Raw genomic sequence first — 20,705 nt, 5'->3', positions numbered from 1 at the left:
AAACACACCAGAAAGTCATATCACTGCATTTAGTGACACTTGCATCAATCAGTGCAAGTGAAGGTTCAATTTTAAGCTGAAGATGATGTTTGGCTTAGGGCTAAAGATGACACTGAAGGACAGGGGAAATACACATTGATGGTGATGCAGAAAGTAGCCTGTTTGAAGGGGCACTCCAGCTATTTATCAGTGCACTTCAATTCAATTTCAGGGACTCACAAGATATGTTTTTTTTTAATGGTTGAAATCAAAGCAGCAGAGGCCAAGATAGCTATAGCCTATGGTTAAAGCTAGTGCAAACTGAACAGTTGGTGACACAGGATTTCTGTTAAAACATTTAAGGTCTTAAATCCAGTATAATATAATCCTGATGACATCAACTGGTCTTAAGCTACTTTCTCATATTTTACAGAGTCACACAGGCATTACAGTATAACGATTTTTACAGTCTGAGGAGTCAAGTCAGCTCAACCTTATGTATAAAATATTGGAGTAAGTGCGTATTTCAATAAAAGAAGAAAATAATAAATAAAAAATATATGATGCTTCAAAGATTATTCAGAAGCCAAGAACAGTCTTGGCTGCAAAATGTTATTTTATCAGGTAACCTCATTAGCACAAGCTCAGGTAATTTTCTCATGGTAACGGGGCACATCTCTTGTTACCAAGAGGAAATTAAAACGTAAGGAGACATTTCCCTCCTGATTAGAAGAACAGAACATTTTTTAAAATATTGCAACTAAGCTGCTATAGTTTCTGTTTATTAAAGGCTAAAATGTGATTAGAGCTCTAAAATAAGACGAAAAAAGTCAGGGTAACGTGACCATATGAGCTAGCATTATTCCTATTGTGAAATAATTTTAATTCTATATAGAAAATACGGACCGGGCGCTTCACTATCGGGCACGAGCTTCGCCAGAAACTGAGCGTCCTCGTCCTCCCCTTTTCTTCGCGTTGCATTCTGGGAAACTAAGTTTACTAGGCGTCTAGTCCTTAGTAAAGATGGCAGACGTAAAACCGCCACCCATCCGGAGCCTGAATGATTTTCTCCTGAGCTCGGCCCGGTTCGCCGTGCCCGATGTGCGCGACCTGGACCGCTGGAACAACCGCATCATTAACAACCTGCTGTACTACCAGAGCAATTATTTCCTGTCCGCGCTGGGCCTCCTGCTCCTGGTGGGGTAAGTTTCATTATTCTGACGTGGCCCCCAGCCCCCGCTCCTAGAGTGAACCTACTGGACATGTAGTAAACACTGTCAACTGATGTGAATTTCCTCTCCTGTCTGTTTTGCTGCAGTAGGCTACTTTCAGTGGCGTTGCATTTCCCACAGCAGTAACAATGAGCTGCCTCCATCATCGTGACACAAACTCCTGTTACCTGCACAGTTTAACAGAGGAGAGAGCCTTGTAGTACTTTAAAGGGAATGCCACCCCTTTCAAAAATTGGCATAGCCTGATTCAATTCCTGCCATGACTTTAAACCCACATCTGAGGTTGTGGTGCCATAAGGTGCTCATTACCAAATCATATACAGATGTGTAAGTGAACAACATGTAGACTTTATTGTAAAGTGCCTCCAGAGCAGCTTCAGTGCTCCTCTGTTGGAGGGAGAAAACACCATTCTCCCACAACATATTCTCTCATTGTGTCCTGCACACTTTGTCATACACATTAAGCCATTCACTAACCTAGAGCTGCAAACAAGAGTAACCTTCTACGATTTTGAAGCCATCATTTACAGTGTCCTCTGATTCCACCTTCTTTGCTTTTCTTTTATCATATGTGATAATAAACGTTTTAATGTGCTAAAGAATCAGCTGTACTCTACTGTAACCGTTGTGGCCTGTTTAGGAACATCTTACACAACTCTACTCCAAGTATAGACTGGTTTATTGATAAATAACAAAAAATACTATGTATTTATATGTAACTGTCAACTGTTGTGAGCTCAGCTGGAGATGGCACTTCATTTCCTAGCACCTCTCTGACTCTAGTAATCATTCTCAGAGAAATTCAGCTCTAAAGTCATTGGGTCCTACTGATGTAAATCTTTAAGACGGCTCAGTAATTTTCAAAAACAGCTGCTCACAGTAGATAAGATATATGATTAAAACAGGAGGAAATTGTGTATTTACTGGGGACTAGTTTCAGCAGTGGAGTAATTCACTTTGGGTATTCTGTGAGTATACAAGTGGCAGCAGGATGGTGTATCTGGGACTGAGTCAAAATAAACTACAGAGTGTGTTCACAACAACAAATGAGCACGTGCCACACCAGTGTTTGTCATGTAAGGTATTTGCCTTGTATGTGTAAGGTATGTGCCTTTGCTCTCAGGTATTTCCAGCCTCTCCAGTTGTTTGTTGGGGCAGTGGTGGTCACCTTGTTGTTCCTGGGCTTTGTCTGGGCTGCTGAGAACCGAGCTCCCATTCGCCGTTTCCGTAGAAACCACCCATTGGTCAGTGTGTTGGTCATTCTTTTGGCCAGTTACCTCTTCATATTGGTGCTGGGAGGCGTGGCTGTGTTCCTGTTTGGGATAGCCTTTCCTATTCTGAGTAAGACAGGAACACACACAAACATACACAAATACCAGCATATTCCAGCAGAAAGATGAAATTAAGGTGTTTGCCTGAGAACACTAGATTGGAGCATCAGTCCACTTAACACATAAGCCTAGTCGTCCCCCATGCATAAAATTAGGCTATGATTATTACTGATGTATGATTCACACGTAAGAGTGATTCAGCACTAATTAATTTTAATAAAGATACTGGCATGCATGCAGTTTTCTCCATCACTATCAAAGCGAGGCGTCACAGTAAACTTCACTTTAATGCAAAGATCACCAAAACAATCACTCTTGATCATGTCTGTTGCCTTAAAAACAAAGAAAAACAAACTTCCTTCAGACACAATCTGCATGTGAATCGCAATTTTTCATTTAGGCTACAGATCAAAGGGGAAGGCACGCATAGTAAAACAGCCTCTCTCTCTCTCCTTGCTGCTCGCTGTGCCTCCATGGTTCTGAAATATGCACATCACCGGTTACTTTACATCTGTTTTTCTATTCTTATCATTCAGATTCAGTAGGAATAACGAGTTTAAAAAAATTAAATCCTGTGCTTTAGAAATGTTGTATCTGACATTTACAGTAGACTGATCATAAAAAAGTGTGAAAGCCGTGTTATAGTTTGCACATTGTAATTTGAGTTATTGTTTGTGGCAGTTACCTCTTCTGATTTGTATTGTCAGTACTCAGGGTCACCTCAGTATATCTTACTGTTAGCTAGCTAACTAGTGAGCATTTTATCCCTTCATGCCGCTGTCTGTATCCCACCTTCACAGTGGTTTTGGTCCATGCATCGGTGAGACTGCGCAGCCTGAAGAATAAGCTGGAGAATAAACTGGAGATCATTGGTTTAAAGAGGACACCCATGGGACTCCTGTTGGAGGCGCTGGGGCAAGAACAGGAAGCTGGATCGTAGAGAGGAAGAAGAAAAGGAGGAGGTGCGTTAGAGAGGTTGGGTCCAGTCAGAGGGAACCCTTGCACTTTAAGCACGCTTGATGTAATATACTGTGTAGTATATGGCAGGCTCTCTGCTTTGTACATCTGATACCTATTCTTTGAAGAAGGATATGTAAAAGGCACTCCTGTGCTGCTCCTAGATGCTACAGAACATTCAGAAAACATTACAGTGAAGGAAGGGTTTCTGTGTTCATGTCAACAGTGTTATAGCAACTAATTTTGTACTACAAAAATTGACTGTACTCAACACAGTGGAGGTATTTGCTGCATTGAGAGCTATTTTATTACATATGAGCTGCCTGTTGTGAGGACTGTGCAATGTATTGATTTATTCAAACCTAATGTAACTGACTCACGTTTTTAAGAAACTGGGTTTTCTTCTGTAAAATTTGCATTGCTTGGATGGTTTCATGTTTTAATACAAGTTTGTGAAACAGGTTTCTGCAACTATAACAGGTCTTTATGCTCACAGAATTTAAGATGCTGATGAGATTTTGTTTTTATATACGCGTTGTTGATCATGAATAATATTGTTTACTATGAAAGACTTTGGTTAGCACCGGTGCCCTAAAGAAACACTTGACCCTATAAGTGGCTGAATTATATTGTGTATGTGCCATTGCAGCTCTGGAGGAAGGGAACATGGCTGTTATGGGTCCCGAACCTGTGACCCCTCCATTACATGTCTCTCAAACTGCTAGAGCAGCTGCCGTGTTAGTATTTTGTCTTGACCCTGCATCACAGCAACACTTGAGCAGAAAGAAATGTGTTTTGGTAAAACTCATAAGCATTTTGCTGAATTACTAGAATGTAAATGAGAAGAAAACAATTCTGTCTGGCAATGCACATTTAAGTCATTTTACAGGTCAAGACTATCAATCCATTCTGCAAAATGTTTGAATTTTGATTCACCATCATCGTTTTTGTCAACATTTTTGTCTTTCTGAATAAAAAAGGATTTCTGTATTGCCGTCTGTATGAAGTATCTATCTATCTGGAACTACACATTTAAGTTAAGAAAAGGCATTTTTAAAAGTTAGGCCTAGCCATAACACAGTTTTTATTTCAAGTTGACAACTTCCAGCTGAGTGCCCAAATCTTAGTTGCAGTCCGCCATCTTGTCTGCAGCCAGGTCTCTCTCAACTGATAGCCTCAGTGGGAAGCAATTGATATTACCCAGAAGTTGTTAACCTAGGCAGGTTTAGGCTCAGGTTTAACCCTAACCCTAACCTTTGACCTACAGCTTCCTGGTGTTCACACTAATCCTTAATTCAATTTTGTATGGGATGTTCCCCATTCCTAACTTCACTCATTCAGTTTGGTTTATGTGGGACTTTATCAGTCCTCAACCTTTGTTTCTGCTTCTCCTCCTTTACTTTTGGATTTTGAATGCAGGACTTTTAATTATATTGGTGTATTGTGCACATTGTGATATTATAACTTTTAGGATCTAAATACTTCTTCCACCACAGAATGAAATATAATATAAAGAATAGCCTATTCGCAGCAGGTCGTGTGTTTAGGTTAGTTTAAATTCTCTCTTTCACTCTGAGACACGCATCAACAATAATGCCTCACAAATATTTTAGTTTTCACGCACATACTCCCTCTGACACGCACACATAAGCATACACAGTACCAGTCCATGTTTTTTTTATTTTTGGAGGAGGAGTTATTACGTCATGACGGTGCCGCTTTAAAAAGGTCCCACCCTTCAGTCCAGCCCAGAAGAGAAACAAAACCCCGGTGTTATAGTGAGGGGATACACAGCTGAACACGCAACACCCAGCAACAGCCTCTGGTAAGATATTAATATTCATGTGGTCTTCTCAGGATATTCTTATAACAGGTCTATGCTTCAACATTCAGACGTGGCTTAAACAGAAATTAAAATTTAACACCGCTCACTGTGAGCGTGTTGTGTTTACGGAACCGAGTAGTGATTTTATAGTTTCACATAGTCGGTGGAATCACTATAACTCCTGTAATCTTTCTACTACCTTTGTTTTCACGTGAGTTTACAGTATTTTTCTGTCAGACGTGTAGTGTTCTCTGTGCGTGATACAGGTACTTTAACAAAACCTTGTGTACGTTTTCTCCCGCTGCCCTGTCATAAACATACCACAGCTTTCGTTTCTCTGTCAGCGACTGATTGAAACATTGTGTAACCAATATATTGGGTAAGAGTACACCTCTCATGTGGTCTAGTTTCTGGATTATGCGTACTTTTACTTTTGATACTTTAAATAGCCTACACTTTGGTATGTAACATTTGAAAAAAAGACTTATGGGGCTAGAACTGTGTAGTAAGGCTGAATACTAAATGCATATGCAACAGCATCCTTTAATTTACTAGTCAGTATGGCATGAGTGTTAGATAAGTGTGCACAAGAGTTTCACACCAACAAAACAGCAGATTAGAGTATTATACTATGGGTTACACCTTTGTCATCAGGCAGTGTGGAAAAGCACACACAGCATATAACAGCACCACTGACTGGGAAAGTCGAGTCTTTAAGAACTGAGCGAACCAGTCACTTGTGTTATAAATGACTGTTCTTTGTTGCCACAGGCATCTGGGAACACCTACCTACCCTGACGTTACACCCGTCTGTCTGTGTTACCATGTAGCAACACTGGCAATACACAGGACAAGATAATACTCGACTAGGCTGTGTTTTAGATTGTATACTAGTCTGAACTGTTGGGTCTTGAAGTGGTGCTGAAATATTTTCCAAATCCTTTAACATTCAGCTCCTCCACTGCAGCCTCTGTAAACAGAGCATAGAATGAAAAGTAAACCCGGCAACTGGCAGGAGGGAGGAGACAGGGAAAGGGTTTTTCCAGACAAACACTGACAATTACATCATGTGGCTGCAGTGAGTAAGGCAAGCAGTGTGGGGCAGGTAGGTGGTTGCCAAACACTCTCTAGAAGCAGGCCGAAGTTTCTACCCTTCTGCCCTATCTGTGTGTGTTATCTCCTCACACACACTGTCAGACCTCTCAAGTGCTGTTGAAGTTATCATATTAGCATTAACTGCAGGGTAATAGTATTAGTGACAACAGTACAGCAGTAATACATGTAGTAGTAGCAGCAGTTGAAGTAATAACAGAAGTTGAGGTGTTACTAGAGTGAGTAATAAAAATACTAGAGCAATGATTCAGATCCTTAAGTAAAGGTAGCAGTACCAAAGTGTAAAAATACTCCACTACATAGTTACTTTTTCAACTGTAATCTTTGAAAAGAAATCACTCTTAAGTATAATATGATGCAACCAACAAAACCTGGTTAGCTAAGCTTAGTACAAACACTGGAAATGGTTAGTCTGACACCGCATGTCATTGTTATCATAAGTATATGTAACTACATTTTAATATACAGCAGTTAATGGCAACATTAGACATGGATTGGCAATCATTTTAAATTTTTCATGTAATCTAGAATATACATTTTCAAGTGAAATTTATCAAAATTCTCTGGCATGAGGTTCTCAAACATGAAGATCTGTTGGTGTTTTTTGTTTTCTGTGATAGAAAACCTAATATTTGACTCGTGCAATAAGAAATCCCAAAGGTATTTTTTACATGTCTCTTATATTTGATAGATCACACAAGTAATGAATTAACCGAGTGAATAATTAACAGATTAAGGATAAAGCATACTACATACATAATTATATTAGATGCAAAATCTTAAAGCATGTTAACATCCTGAATTATACTTGTGATAACATTTTGTGTATTATTTGGACTTTGTGTTCCTTTGCACTGCAGTAAACAAATGTTTTCATTGACAGAAAAAATAACCATTTGTGAAGACTCCATGAAGATCAATGTGATTTGGTCGAGCCTGTGAGAATGGAATAATTTCACAATGAATTTTTGAAGGTTTCATTGTCATTCGGGTCTAATAACAGAAGAGCTTCTTCATAAACCAGCACCTTCTATTCCTGGACACTCTTGGTCAAGTGACTCTAACAAAGCAGCTGGGTGGAAATGTATAGTGCCTTGTTCAGGGCTACATTATTAAGTCTTCCCACCAGAGCAATTTTACATTATAATTTAGTATAAAAAATAAAGGTAAAGAATTTCCCGACTGAGGAGAGAGATTTGTGTTGTTGCTGCAATAGGCCCAGAGTGAGTAGGGATTTTCTAGAGATTTTACACCTGCCCCAAGGACACTATAACAGAAGAGACACTCGTGGTGGAGACCAAACCGAATCCTAGACCTTTTCAGTGAAAGGATTCCACCTGCTGAATTCTTTGCCCATCTTCTGACCATGCTGTACCTAAAGAAATACTTCACAGAGGGTCTTATTCAGATGGCCATCCTGATGAGTCTCTGTGGAATGAGGGTTGATGTGGGACTGGAGTCCTATCTGCATCCTTCTTGGCATGAGATGATCCTGGGTCCGATGTCGGCACTGACCCAAACACAGTTCCACAACCTCCGCAACCGCCTGGAGGATGGCCAAGGTCTGCACCCCAAGAGTGTCGACCTGGACAGTTTTTTTACAACACGAAGGCTGCTAGGCTGGGTCCACTCTCTGGACAGGCTACAGGTAGGCTTTACCTCTAACTACTACTCTAGCTTTATTTCTGCACTACCATTCAGATGGAATTAGAAGGAACTGAGGTAATGTTTTAGCTGATTCACTGTTGCTATATATAGGTGTTTCTTGACAGGATTCTCTCAAATTTAGAAGTTCTCTCTTTCAGCGGTGCGGTGGTTAGCGCCATTACTTCACAGCAAGAAGGTTCAGGTTGGAGCCCGGGCTGACCCAGGGCCTTTCTGTGCTGAGTGTTCATGCCACCCCTGTGGGTTCTCTTCAGATACTCCGGCTTCCTCCCACAGTCCAAAGACATGATTGATTGGCAACTCTAAATTGCTCGTAGGAATGAGTGTGTGTGTGTGTGTGTGTGTGTGTGTGTTTGTCTGCATGTCAGCCCTGTGATAGACTGGTAACCTCTCCAGGGTGGACCCCACCTCTCACCCAGTGTCACCTGGGATCGGCTGCAGCCCCCCTGGTGACCCTATTCAGGAATAAGCAGTATAGATAATGGATGGCTGGAGAATCTTAGGGTGAAAGAAGTAGTTAGATATTGCATTTTTTCTGTTCATTTAATATGAGACTACACCCACCACCTGGTTAGTTTAGCTTAGCATAAAGAGTGGAAACAGCGAGCCTGACTCTTTCCAAAAGTAACAAAATTTGACTACCAGCAGTTGTAAAGCTCATTAATTAACTTGTTATATGTAGTTTGTTTAATGTGTACAAAAAAACATCCCATAAAACTTCAGCTGATCATTGTTACACTTGGATTTTTGAACAAATTAAATTGATGTACTGTATATTATAATATGTCAGTTTGTGAGCTTTAGAGGTACAGGTTGGTGGATTTTGTTACCTATGGACAGAGCCAGGCTAACTGCAGCCAGGCTAGTCTTTGTGCTAAGCTAAGCTAACAGGCTGTGGCTATATCCCTGGCATGTAGCTTATATGGAGAAAATGTGTTTCATACCTGTCTCCACAGGTTCCTCAAGTAGAGCTGGAGACATGGTTGGTCCACAGGGAGCCAGATCCTCTCCCCATGGGATGTCCAAACCAGCCCTTCCCACTGGAGAGAGCTCCTGCAGGGGTAGAGAGAGCTCTAGCTGGTCAGCCCGTGGAGCCCACAGCTAGACTTGGTAACATGCAGGAAGAGGAGGAGGAAGATGATAAAGAGGTACAGTTGCTTCAACAACATTGTCTGGTTTAGGGTACTAAGGGTCTGTGCTTTGCCATGTTCTTATGTAGCATCAGCTGAGGTGGGAGACTCTGTCCATAGGACAACAATCAGTCGTATACTGCACAAATCTGGCCTTTATGGAAGAGTGGCAAGAAGAAAGCCATTTCTTAAAGATATCCATAAAAAGTGTCGTTTAAAGTTTGCCACAAGCCACCTGGGAGACGCACCAAACATGTGGAAGAAGGTGCTCTGGTCAGATGAAACCAAAATCGAACTTTTTGGCAACAATGCAAAATGTTATGTTTGGCGTAAAAGCAACACAGCTCATCACCTTGAACACACCATCCCCACTGTCAAACATGGTGGTGGCAGCATCCTGGTTTGGGCCTGCTTTTCTTCAGCAGGGGCAGGGAAGATGGTTAAAATTGATGGGAAGATGGATGGAGCCAAATACAGGACCATTCTGGAAGGAAACCTGATGGAGTCTGCAACAGACCTGAGACTGGGACGGAGATTTGTCTTCCAACAAGACAATGATCCAAAACATAAAGCCAAATCTACAATGGAATGGTTCACAAATAAACATATCCAGGTGTTAGAATGGCCAAGTCAAAGTCCAGACCTGAATCCAATCGAGAATCTGTGGAAAGAACTGAAAACTGCTGTTCACAAACGCTCTCTATCCAACCTCACTGAGCTCGAGCTGTTTTGCAAGGCGGAATGGGCAAAAATTTCAGTCTCTTGATGTGCAAAACTGATAGAGACATACCCCAAGTGACTTACAGCTGTAATCGCAGCAAAAGGTGGCGCTACAAAGTATTAACTTAAGGGGGCTGAATAATTTTGCACGCCCAATTTTTCAGTTTTTTATTTGTTAAAAACGTTTGAAATATCCAATAAATTTCGTTCCACTTCATGATTGTGTCCCACTTGTTGTTGATTCTTCACAAAAAATTACAGTTTTATATCTTTATGTTTGAAGCCTGAAATGTGGCAAAAGGTCGCAAAGTTCAAGGGGGCCGAATACTTTCGCAAGGCACTGTATATATATATATGTTTTGCCAAGACTGAAATGACTAACACTACAACTCTTAGCGCTGAGTTACAGCAGTGCTGAGTCGAATTTTTGAATCAATGCTCTCAGTAGGCGGGTCAAATTAGTTTCTATAAATTGGGAATGTTTATCTATATGTTATGTCATTTCCCTCCTCAGGAAAAGAAATATTTAAAAAAATATGATCAAAGAATATTCCGTTGTATATGGGATTGCAAGCCTGACAAAATGAAAAGGGTATGTCTATACACTGATTTCAAGCAAGGGATCGCAAATTATTTAATCTTACTGTAAGCACTCACCTTTGCACTAAAAGCATCTGCTATACAGACATTTATTTTCAATCTGCCCTATTTCTCAGCAAAATTATTGATGTCTGTTCATCCTTTTTCCATATTAAAACTTTGTCCTTCCCTTCAGGTAACTGCCTCTCAGTTTGTTATGACAGAGAGAAAGTTTTTTACTTGCCTATCAGGGTTTTTAGAACAGATCATATTAAGCTATCGGCACCAATACAATCAACCACAAACACGTGATTCAATCCAAAATGTGTTATGGTACAATCACAGTACATTAATTAAAGATAAGGTGTCATTTCTTGAACCAATAATTGCAAATAGGGTATCTTTCTATAATGATGTAAACCGAAGCTGAGACTTTTTAATCTAATATCAAATATTTAATTTCAAATTGAAATTTCTGAAACAGAACCTGAAGAACAAAAAGTGTGTAACTGTCCAAATACTTTTGATCTGGACTGTAAATGAACAAGATTGTCATATGAGCTAAATGCTAATTTCCACATGTTCACAGTGACAGTGCCACCATACTGATTTTTAACAAAGGGGCCCTCCAGTGTCATTAGGTGACATCATGGCACTAAAATAGTTGTTTCTAGGAGTCGACATGATTTGGTGTCCACAGCCGAACGGCATGGAGTGTGTAACGAATTAGAAAGCCTGTTTGTAGACTACTGACCTACAAAAAATGCCACAGAAGTAATTGTATAAAGATCAACTGAAGATTCTACTGTTTATTAACATGTAAAATGTAAGAATCAGATGTGGGGACAGGACTGCTGTTTTTGTTTTTGTCTGTCACCAAAACAGACTGTAATGTAATGTCATGTGAGCTAATGACTCACAGTTAGATGAGTCACTAGGAAACTTCACCACAGCACTGATGACCTCACCAGGAAAAGAGAGCAATAGTCAGTACAGTTGAAATGCCCTGCTGGAGAGACTACACCTGTTGAATAAACACAGACATAGCACTGTGCTTCTAGTTCAGCAGTTTGGTTACTGCTGGTTGTCCGCACCAACCTCATTTGTCAAACCTAATGTGAACAGCAAAGAATAAGATCCGAACATCAGAGGAAAAAAAGGATTATTTTCTTACCATCCAAATGTAGCTATTGCAGCCTGTCTCTGCAAAGCTCACACTGATCACTATTTTGACTGTCATTCATAGTGATGAGTCGCAAAAAATAATCACCCAGCTGTGTAGTTTCCCTCTGTCCAGTGTTGTAGCACCTTTCAGCACTTTGTTTTTGTTTTATGCAAAAAAAAAGCTTTGGTTGAATCTCAGTATTCTCAGCATGACTTCTGGGGCAGCAGGCAGCTGCTTTCAGTAGCAAAAATTCGGAGTGAAAAATGTCTGAAGAAATCAGAATCGGCTTTAATCGCCAAGTATGTTGAGCATACAAGGAATTCATCTCCTGCACAGGGGCTGTCAGTGTAGTTTAGGCAACAGACAATGTAATAGTGCAGTCAAAGGTAGGGGAAGTGTGGGAGGAGGAGGAGAGGCACTATTCATGAACATTATATACATCCTGTATATGCATATTCATTTTGAGTTATCAGACTGGTGCATGGCATGGTACTATTTACAATTATTGCACTGCGGTAGTTGCTGAGTCTTATTGCCTCAGTCATAGGTATTTGTTAATCAGAGTGATGGTGCAGAGGAAGAAACTGTCCTTGTGTCTGGTTGTTTTGGCCTATAGTGTTCTCTATCACCACCCAGAGGGCAGAGGATCAAACAGTTTATGTCTGAGATGTGAGGAGTCTGCAGAAATCTTCTCTGCCCTCCTTATGGCCCGTGAGGTGTACAGGTCCTCCATGGAGGGCAGGCTTGATCCGATGATTCCTTCTGCTGTCCTGACTGTCCACTGGAGTCTGTTCCTGTCCTGATGGGTTGCTGAATCAAACCAGATAGTGATGGAAGAGCAGAGAACAGACTTGATGGTTCCTCTGTAGAGGTGTATCATCAGCTCCTGGGGCAAGTTAAACTTCCTGAGCTGGTGCAGGAAGTACATCCTCTGCTGTGCCTTCTTGATGATGGTGCTGATGTTGGACGTCCACTTCATGCCCTGGGAGACAGTGAAGCCCAGGAACTCAAAGGACTCCACTGCTGATACAGTGCTGCTGAGTATGGTGAGGGGGAGTAGGGTGGGGGGCTCCTGAAGTCCGTTGTCATCGCCACTGTTTTGAGTGTGTTCAGTTACGACCACCCCACAGGGCCAGCTTTTCAACTTTCTGTCTGTACACTGACTCATTGCCATCACAGATGAGACCAATCATCGTGTCAACTGGAGGAGTCTTAAAGAGGGGTCCCTTGAGGTACAGTCATTAGTGTAGAGGGAGAAGATCAATGGGAAAAGCACACATCCCTGGGGGGCACCTGTGCTGACAGTCCGGGTGCTGGATGTGGTTTTCCCCAGCCTCACCTGCTGCTTCCTGTCTATCAGAAAGCTGGTGTTCCACTGACAGGTGGGGGGCAGGCACAATGAGTTGGGTCAGTTTAGAGTGGAGGATGTGCAGGCTGATGGTGCTGAATGCTAAGCTGAAGTCCACAAAGTGGCCCCGTGCATAGGTTCCTCGGGCATTTAGGTGGTGCAGGATGACTGCATCATCTGTCATCATCATCATTTGTCTGGTAGGCAAACTACAGGGGGTCTATGATGTCCTTCATGTGGGCCAACACCAATCTTTCTAAGCACTTCATGACCACAGACGTCAGGATGACAGGTGTGTAGTCATTCAGTCTGTTGATGGTGGGTTTCTTGGGGACTGGGATAATGCTGGAGCATTTGAAGCAAGAGGGGACTTTGTAATGTTCTACTGATCTACTGAATATCTGTGTGAAGATGGGAGCCGGATGTACACCACAGGCTTTCAGGCAGGAGGGGGTGATGCTGTCTTTTGTTTTTTAAAGAGGCTTCATACAGCCTCTTCACAGATTGTCGCTGGGGGGATGGGAGGGAGCAACTGTCAGTTATGGGTCTAAGATGAGGTGGGGGAGGGGTATGGAGTTCTACTCTCATTCAACTTGTCTGTCCACAGCAAGGGGGGATGTTTCCTGTAACCAATAATTTTCTGTAGGTTTCTTCATACTGAAGTCTTCCGGTTCTTTTTAGCCATGCTAACTCTAAGAGATGAGGCAGTCCAAGTAACTACAAAACAGTGCTGATTTATTCCATGAACACAGGTAAAAATTAACATTACACGCTCAGGTATCTTCCACCTCCAACATGCACACAGGCAAAAATACCTAACAATACACTGGCAAGGTCGTTGGTTGAGGTCTGTTTCTCCAGTTTGTCGGAATAACTCCTCATTGCTTTCCAGACCTCTTTTTTCCGTCTTTCTGGCCTGCATGTGCCGGTTCCTATCCCCTCTCTGGCACTGTGAAGCTGCCTGAGCTTAGCTGTGAACCAGGGCTTGTTGTTGTTGTTGTATTTGCAGAAGGTTTTGGTGGGCACACACATGTCCTCACAAATGCTGATGTATGATGTCACAGTGTCATTGAGTTGATCCTGGTCTGTAGACACAGCCTCAAATACACTTCAGTCTGTGCAGTTTAGGCGTGTTTTATTGCTGTGTAGCAGTGGTCCATTAGTGTTAACTTTGTGTTTTACAATCAATACACATTAAAAGGCTGCCACTATAGAGCCCAAAGAATTTGAAAATATGGATATGTGAAATCTGCTCATGATCTCTGCGCCTTTGACATGGGGGAACACCACTGATTTTTGTGAGCAAGTTTTGTCCCATAAGACACACCTACATTACCTGACTGAAAATGAAAACAATTTCTGGAACTCATCATGCATGGAGGGATGTCTAAAATAGTTAAAGGAGCCACTTTGGGCGCTGACATTTACAGTTCATAGAGATAAGCAAATACTTTACATACTGAAGCTGGATGTAAAGGGGTTGGGCAGGAATTATGATAGTAGATGCAAATGTTTCTCTAGGACTATGCAAAGAAGGGTGCAAAATAAAAAAACACACAGTGGTATCATTTACATTACATTTTAGATTTAATCAACATTGATGTCATGATTCATAATCACTAGAAAGGTATAAACATCACTTCATGTAGGATCACATGCTAAATTGTGACATAACAGAACCAAAAGACACACACACACACTGAGACACAACACCGGTGCTGTCACACTGTACCATTTATAAATAGCCCAGGTATTGGTCTGCATGTGTTGGACACATACAAGCATGTTTGTACAGATACTGTGTCTTTGTGAGAACATTCATTGACATAATGCATTACCTAGCTCCTAACCTAATCTTTGCCTTCACAACTAAGTGCCTAACAACAACCCTTCACCTAACACCTAGCCTAACCTAAACCTAATTCTAACCTTAACTCTAAAACCAAGTCTTGACCCTTAAACAGCCCATTGAAAGGGTCTGGGAAAGTGAGGGCCAGCCAAAATGTTCTCACTTTCCCAAAATGTCCTCATGCCCATGGTTTAAAAATTAAACTGGTCCTCACACTGCTGGCCATACAAGTACACACACTGTGTAACAGTCATGTGCAGCAGTGTGTCAAGGTTTCCAGTGTCAAGAAAAGCAACTGGCTGTTTCTTTAAACTGTGTGTGTTTGGGGTGGGGGGGGGGAAAAAATAAATGTTAGCTTTGGTTAAGTGTTAGGGTAAGGGTTTAGGTTAGGCAAGTAGTGACTTTGGTTACAATTAGGGTAAGTCTCATGAAAATGAATGTAAGTCTATATAGGGACCCAGTAAGTGGCGAAAACAAGGGTGTGTGTGTGTATGTACACAGTGTTACCCAACTTCCCTTCAGTTTAGAATGACAGCATCAACTTGACATATCTTGAACAGGCATCAATAAGGCAGATAGTGCGACATATTCAAATACATATTTTAGTTAGGTAATTTTGTGTTTTAATTAGTTTCTTCAAATTTGAGTCTGTTTTATTGGGAGCTACAGCTGAAGCTCAGAGTCATTCTACTGCAGGATGGACATGTGTACACTAGCCACACACAGAGGACATTAAAAACCTGATATAGTACATAGAGATCTAAGTGCACCCCATTCTGCTGCCCTGTCTTCTTCAAACTGAAAGTGAATAGAAGTTCTTCTGTATTTCCCCTGTGTATCAAATGGCACGTGTACACACAAACACAAACCACTATATTAGCTTTCTCCCGACCTTGTGACTGACTGGCTTGTTTTGAAACGTGATCGCTGGCCTGTCCTGACACGCACTTATACCATGCAGTTTTGCAATCCCTCCTGTTTACTGCATAAACCATACACTCACATACAAGGCAGAGGCATACATATGAACAAATATACACAAATACGTTAGGAGCTTCCTTGTTCAGCAGTAGTGCAGAAAGAAAACAGGAAAATTTCAGACCTGACCTCTGACTGGGACTATTTATCATTTCACACCAACTGTCCGAGAGTCTAAAACCAGCAGTGACATTGTGCTCACCATAATGTCTTTGAATGCAGACCCTGTTTTAGCTTAGTGCACTGTGTGGGAGACCTCCATTTTTGTCCAAAAACTATTAAAAAATACACCTTCCGAGTACTGTACCTACTTCACATTTCACAGTGGCATTTAAAGATATCAGATATGGGACACACAAGTTGTAGCTCTGACCCTTGTTTTTAGGACGGCTCTTAAGTGGAAAAGAATTCTGCCACCTAGAATCTACATTTTCCACATGGTGCTGCTTGGTGGTGGGCCAGACTGAAACTTGGTAAAGGGACAAATAATACACGACTGGAAGCGTGTCAGTTCCTGCATAACATAGCAAAAGACTGACCACTAATATTCACACCTGGTCTTAATCTGATTGTAATAACAGTTTTTTTCTTTATCAAATGTTAAAATATCAAACTACAATAACTTCTCTAGGGAAACACCATTTGTATTCTGTCAGAGCAAGAAAGAGACCAATGACAACCAGCATAATTCCAGGGATGATGATCAGTGAATTGGTAAAGCGGGCTACCATTTTAAACCAGACCATTGGATTAGGATTATGTGGTGTTGGAAAGCCACAATTTGCTAACCCCTGGATTTAGGAACATAGTTTAACCTCTCAGGTGGCTATTTTGAAATCAGTTAGAACTTCAAACACTGCTTGAAGTTTTCAGATAGAGACATTCACCCAGTAATTAACTACCATGAACCTGAACCTGAGTTACCTGCAGACCTCCCTCTTGCATGCCATTAATTCAGCACAAAGCCCCATACTACCACTATGATTCAGTACTTTCTGCTGTTAAAATATCTTTCTAACATCTATTCTGTTACTTACACACACACACACACATAAAACATTATCTAATTAAAATACAAGAACCAAGGATTACTATATTATTAGAATACTGTCAGATCTGTCTCTGCTCTCTTTGACAGTGGATATCCCCTGACTTTCCTAGAGTTTCCTAATGACTGTGTTCTTTTGCTCTCTTTACCCCCCTGCCTCTGTTGATCTCCTCTCTCACTATTTTCAGACTTCTTTCTCCCTTGAAGAGTGTTTAAGGCTGCTGGAAGAAACACTGCCTTTCACAGAGGAACAACAGGTACTGCCACAGCAATCTCTTCATATCTCATTCCGTTCTATTGTTTTTCCTTGAGCCTGAACAGTACTTAGCATTTACCTGCTTTCATGTTCATCAGTTAAGTGATGTGGGCAGCAGAGAGGGAGACCTAGACGAGCACCCCCTAGATGCGGAGGCCCTGCCATCCCCCATCATCTCCACTGATAACCTCTCCTTGAATCTGGAGCTGCACTGGCAGGACCTGTTCTCCATCATGGAGCCTGAGGTAACTGGTAGAATAAAAGTAGATGAAATTACATTTAGCAAAAGAAAAAATAAGATGGGATGAGTAAGTTCTACAATAAATCTGGATCAATTTTGCATCCTTCCTGTCCAGAACACAGATGTTGACATGACTTCTTTTGACCATACGTTGGATTCAAGACCATCTGGAACTTTTCTGGGGGTTGGGTCTGAAGCTCTGCACCAAAACGCCAATAACCTTGACAACGGTATAGGAGAGGTTGGTCAGGAGGTCCATCTAATGGGGACTCCCCTGCAGCATGGTAATTCAGTGTAAAAGCTGATGTTGTTGAATGAATTCATGATTAGTATCCATAAATTTCAACAACATTATCACCAAGGTTGATTTCAAACCTTGGTGATAGTTGATTGATTGATAAAGATATTTTCAACAGAAGATCCTACTAACTTGTTGTTTCTGAAGCTTTCCACCACATCTTATATGCCTTCCTCAAAAGATATAGCTGTTCATTTGTCATGCAGATGTTTTAGTCGTCACGTTACTGAAAATTCATACGAAGGCCATGTGATAGCATCTAAACCATCTCTGGGAGAACTCTGTCTACCGGGTAGCCATGAGATGTGGTTGAACGCTTCAGAAAGAAGAAAGTTAGACCTTGAGTTGAAAATATTTTCGGCTAAGGTCTTCAAAAATAATTGCAAATGTTGAATATCTTGATCCCTCTCCTTTTAGTTAAATTATTGATATAAAACACTAGGTGTTTTAATGACTTATGAGACCCTTTAAAACGGTCAAATAAGATTAATATATTCTCATAAGTATTCAAAATAAACAATAATGTTTTTCTTATCTCCTTAATGTTCCATGAATGATCATACCAAAAGCACTGTTGCATGCCCTACAATTCTTTACATTTTGCAAAAAATACATGCTCTTTTTCTTCAGGTTTGTTGGGGTCTCTAGGACAGCCAGAGCAAGCCCTTCTTCCCCTTACCCCCAGCGCAGAGCTGGATGACCACATTTCAGCCTTCGACACAAGGGACACTTTGAAAAACTCCAATGTAAATACCTTGCACAGTCATCCAGATCACATGAATCTCTTGTCAGAAGATTTCTTCAGGAGACTAAATGCGGGAGATAATTTGAATTCCTTCAACAATAACCTGCCAGATGAAGCTCTTGTAGATAACATGGAAGGCCGTCCTTACCCTGCAAATCTCACCAGGTTTGATGTTAACAGGCATTACTTGACACTTTCTAGTTATGCCACATCTCTGGATGAGAATGATGTGACCCAAGACCTTCTCACATCTCGTTCCAGTGTCTTTCTTGTTGACAACGAGGAGAATATTGAGGATGTAGATGGTCTCCACAGCCCACTTAGTGATCTCATAGATGATGAAGCCATCTTGGATGATATTAAATTGTTGGACCTGGTTCTGGAGGAAGGGTTCAGTACTGAGATGGCAGCCAGGCTGGATGCAGAGGGCTACCCTGACCATGAAATAGCACAAGAGAAGAATGGCAACCATTCAGTATCTAGCATGGCAGTCACAGAAGATCAGAGTCAGCCAAGAAGACATCAGCAAGGTAATTAAACAAGTAGACAATAAACCTTTTTTGGTGGTTAGTACTTTAATAAATATACAATTATGTACTTTTCTTTCAAGAACATAGTAATGTTAAATTCAAGTGTAAAACTGTGGACCTTACCTTGATCTACCTTTGTTCTCAACTCATAGGCCTTGAGGATGAGGCAGACTCAGACTCTGGCCTTTCTCTGGACTTCAGCCACAGCCCTGCTTCTCCAAGCACTTCTGAGGCCTCCTCTTATTCTGCTTCCTCCTCCTCTTCATCAGACTCCTTGTCATCTTGTGCATCAACTGTGGGAAGGCCCTTCTCCAGAGATGTGGATGATGCTACTGAGGAAGGGTTATTTGGTTCAGAAATGGAAGTGGAGGTGACCATAAAGCAGGAGGAAGAGGAGGTGGAGGTGGGAGCAGTAGGTGGAGGGTATCCTGAAGATGTTAAACTATTCCCTGCCAACTATAACAATCACAGGCTGGTTAAAGGCTTTCCTCGGCTGGAGCATATTGACCATGATCACACATACAACCACCCTTATTCCTCTCCATCCCTGGGCAAGATGCCCACCAAACATGCAAAATCCTCCCTACGAGACAATGCAAGGCCATACCACAATGCCAGACGCATGTCTGAGACCGAAATGTGGAGCCAAGATGAACAGCGTGCACGAGCCCTAAAGATTCCTTTCTCCAATGAGCTGATTGTTAATCTGCCAGTGGAGGACTTTAATGACCTACTGATCAATTGCCAACTTGATGAGGATCAGCTCACCCTCGTCAGGGACATACGACGCCGTGGTAAGAACAAGATAGCTGCCCAGAACTGCAGAAAGAGGAAAATAGATGTGCTGGTGGGACTGGAGGAAGATGTGTCCAAATTGAGGCGCCAGCATTCACGGCTGTTGAGAGAGAAACAGGAAAAGCTGAGGAACCTGCAGGAAATGAAACGCCGCCTGGCCAGCTTGTACCAGGAAGTCTTTTCCAGGCTAAGGGATAAGAATGGAAGGCCTCTGGACACTACAGAGTACCTGCTTAATTTTGGGCCTGATGGTAGCGTCACAGTATCTTTACGCCAACAAGGGGCATTGCTGCCTGGAGCACAAAACAGCAAGAAACAGAGATAAGAAAAAGTGAAGAGTTGGACAGTCTCATCACAGTAGTTTGGGACAAATGTAGGGAGAATAAAGGAATTCCTTAAAAGGAGTGTGGTAAATGTACAGAGAAAATCAAGACAGAACAAAAAGGAGTTACTGGAAAGAGGGTGTTAATTATCATAATGACTGATAAAATAACCTTAATTATTAAAAAAAAAAAAAAAACTTACACTGGAAAAAGACTTGAATCCAATTCTTGTTATTAAGTAACACTGAGGTAAATTTGGGCTACTAGTACTTGGTGGAATTAAAAGAACAGACAATGGATAACCCAGGGCCAGTACTACTTTCTCTTACATCAGCTGCCCCAGCATACTGAAAATATTCAAAAAGTCAGCAGACTGATGCCAGGCTGGATTGTCTACTTATTCAGCCAAACTGTCACAGACACTAGAATCGCTTTTAGAAAAGTTGCTGGAACACAGGAAGGACAGTTGTGATGGAAGTACAAATATAAAGTATTTGGTGAATTGGGCCTTTGGAACTCTGCTCATTTTCACACCTGTGCATACCTGGCCACTCATGGCAGGAAGCAGGCATGGCTATGGGACTGTTGATTTCATAAA

At 41.5% G+C, this 20,705-nt stretch overlaps 2 protein-coding genes across 3 annotated transcripts; both read left to right on the top strand.

Annotated features, from left to right (window-relative positions):
* The first annotated feature begins 888 nt into the window (after positions 1–888).
* Positions 889–4,489, top strand: praf2 (PRA1 domain family, member 2). The gene is made up of 3 exons (XM_020608162.1): positions 889–1,181; positions 2,335–2,552; positions 3,343–4,489. Exons 1-3 carry the CDS (start codon positions 1,003–1,005, stop codon positions 3,480–3,482), a joined length of 537 nt encoding a protein of 178 aa, XP_020463818.1. The 5' UTR covers positions 889–1,002; the 3' UTR covers positions 3,483–4,489.
* Positions 4,490–5,251: 762 nt separating this feature from the next.
* LOC109964690 (nuclear factor erythroid 2-related factor 1-like) lies at positions 5,252–20,287 on the top strand. Of its 2 annotated transcripts, XM_020608174.1 has the most exons (9): positions 5,252–5,324; positions 7,321–8,085; positions 9,059–9,250; positions 17,108–17,176; positions 17,274–17,420; positions 17,532–17,700; positions 18,345–18,624; positions 18,721–18,989; positions 19,142–20,287. In XM_020608174.1, exons 2-9 carry the CDS (start codon positions 7,804–7,806, stop codon positions 20,107–20,109), a joined length of 2,376 nt encoding a protein of 791 aa, XP_020463830.1. In that variant the 5' UTR covers positions 5,252–5,324; positions 7,321–7,803; the 3' UTR covers positions 20,110–20,287. The 2 variants fall into 2 exon arrangements, with proteins under 2 accessions (XP_020463830.1, XP_020463829.1); XM_020608173.1 differs by having other exon boundaries at positions 18,345–18,989.
* Positions 20,288–20,705: the final 418 nt, after the last annotated feature.

Source organism: Monopterus albus, unplaced genomic scaffold (assembly GCF_001952655.1).
Source record: "Monopterus albus unplaced genomic scaffold, M_albus_1.0 scaffold92.1, whole genome shotgun sequence".
NCBI lineage: Eukaryota > Metazoa > Chordata > Actinopteri > Synbranchiformes > Synbranchidae > Monopterus > Monopterus albus.
The sequence above is the reverse complement of the archived record's forward strand: the minus strand, read 5'-3'. Positions and strand labels throughout refer to the sequence as shown.

Bases quoted from the DNA above. Each gene is read 5' to 3' on its own strand.
- praf2 (XM_020608162.1), top strand. From the start codon at position 1,003: ATGGCAGACGTAAAACCGCCACCCATCCGGAGCCTGAATGATTTTCTC. The intron at 1,182-2,334 runs GTAAGTTTCATT...CTTTGCTCTCAG, and splicing joins GGCCTCCTGCTCCTGGTGGG to GTATTTCCAGCCTCTCCAGT. The intron at 2,553-3,342 runs GTAAGACAGGAA...CCACCTTCACAG, and splicing joins GATAGCCTTTCCTATTCTGA to TGGTTTTGGTCCATGCATCG.
- LOC109964690 (XM_020608173.1), top strand. From the start codon at position 7,804: ATGCTGTACCTAAAGAAATACTTCACAGAGGGTCTTATTCAGATGGCC. The intron at 17,701-18,344 runs GTAATTCAGTGT...CTTTTTCTTCAG, and splicing joins GGGGACTCCCCTGCAGCATG to GTTTGTTGGGGTCTCTAGGA. The intron at 18,990-19,141 runs GTAATTAAACAA...CTCAACTCATAG, and splicing joins GCCAAGAAGACATCAGCAAG to GCCTTGAGGATGAGGCAGAC.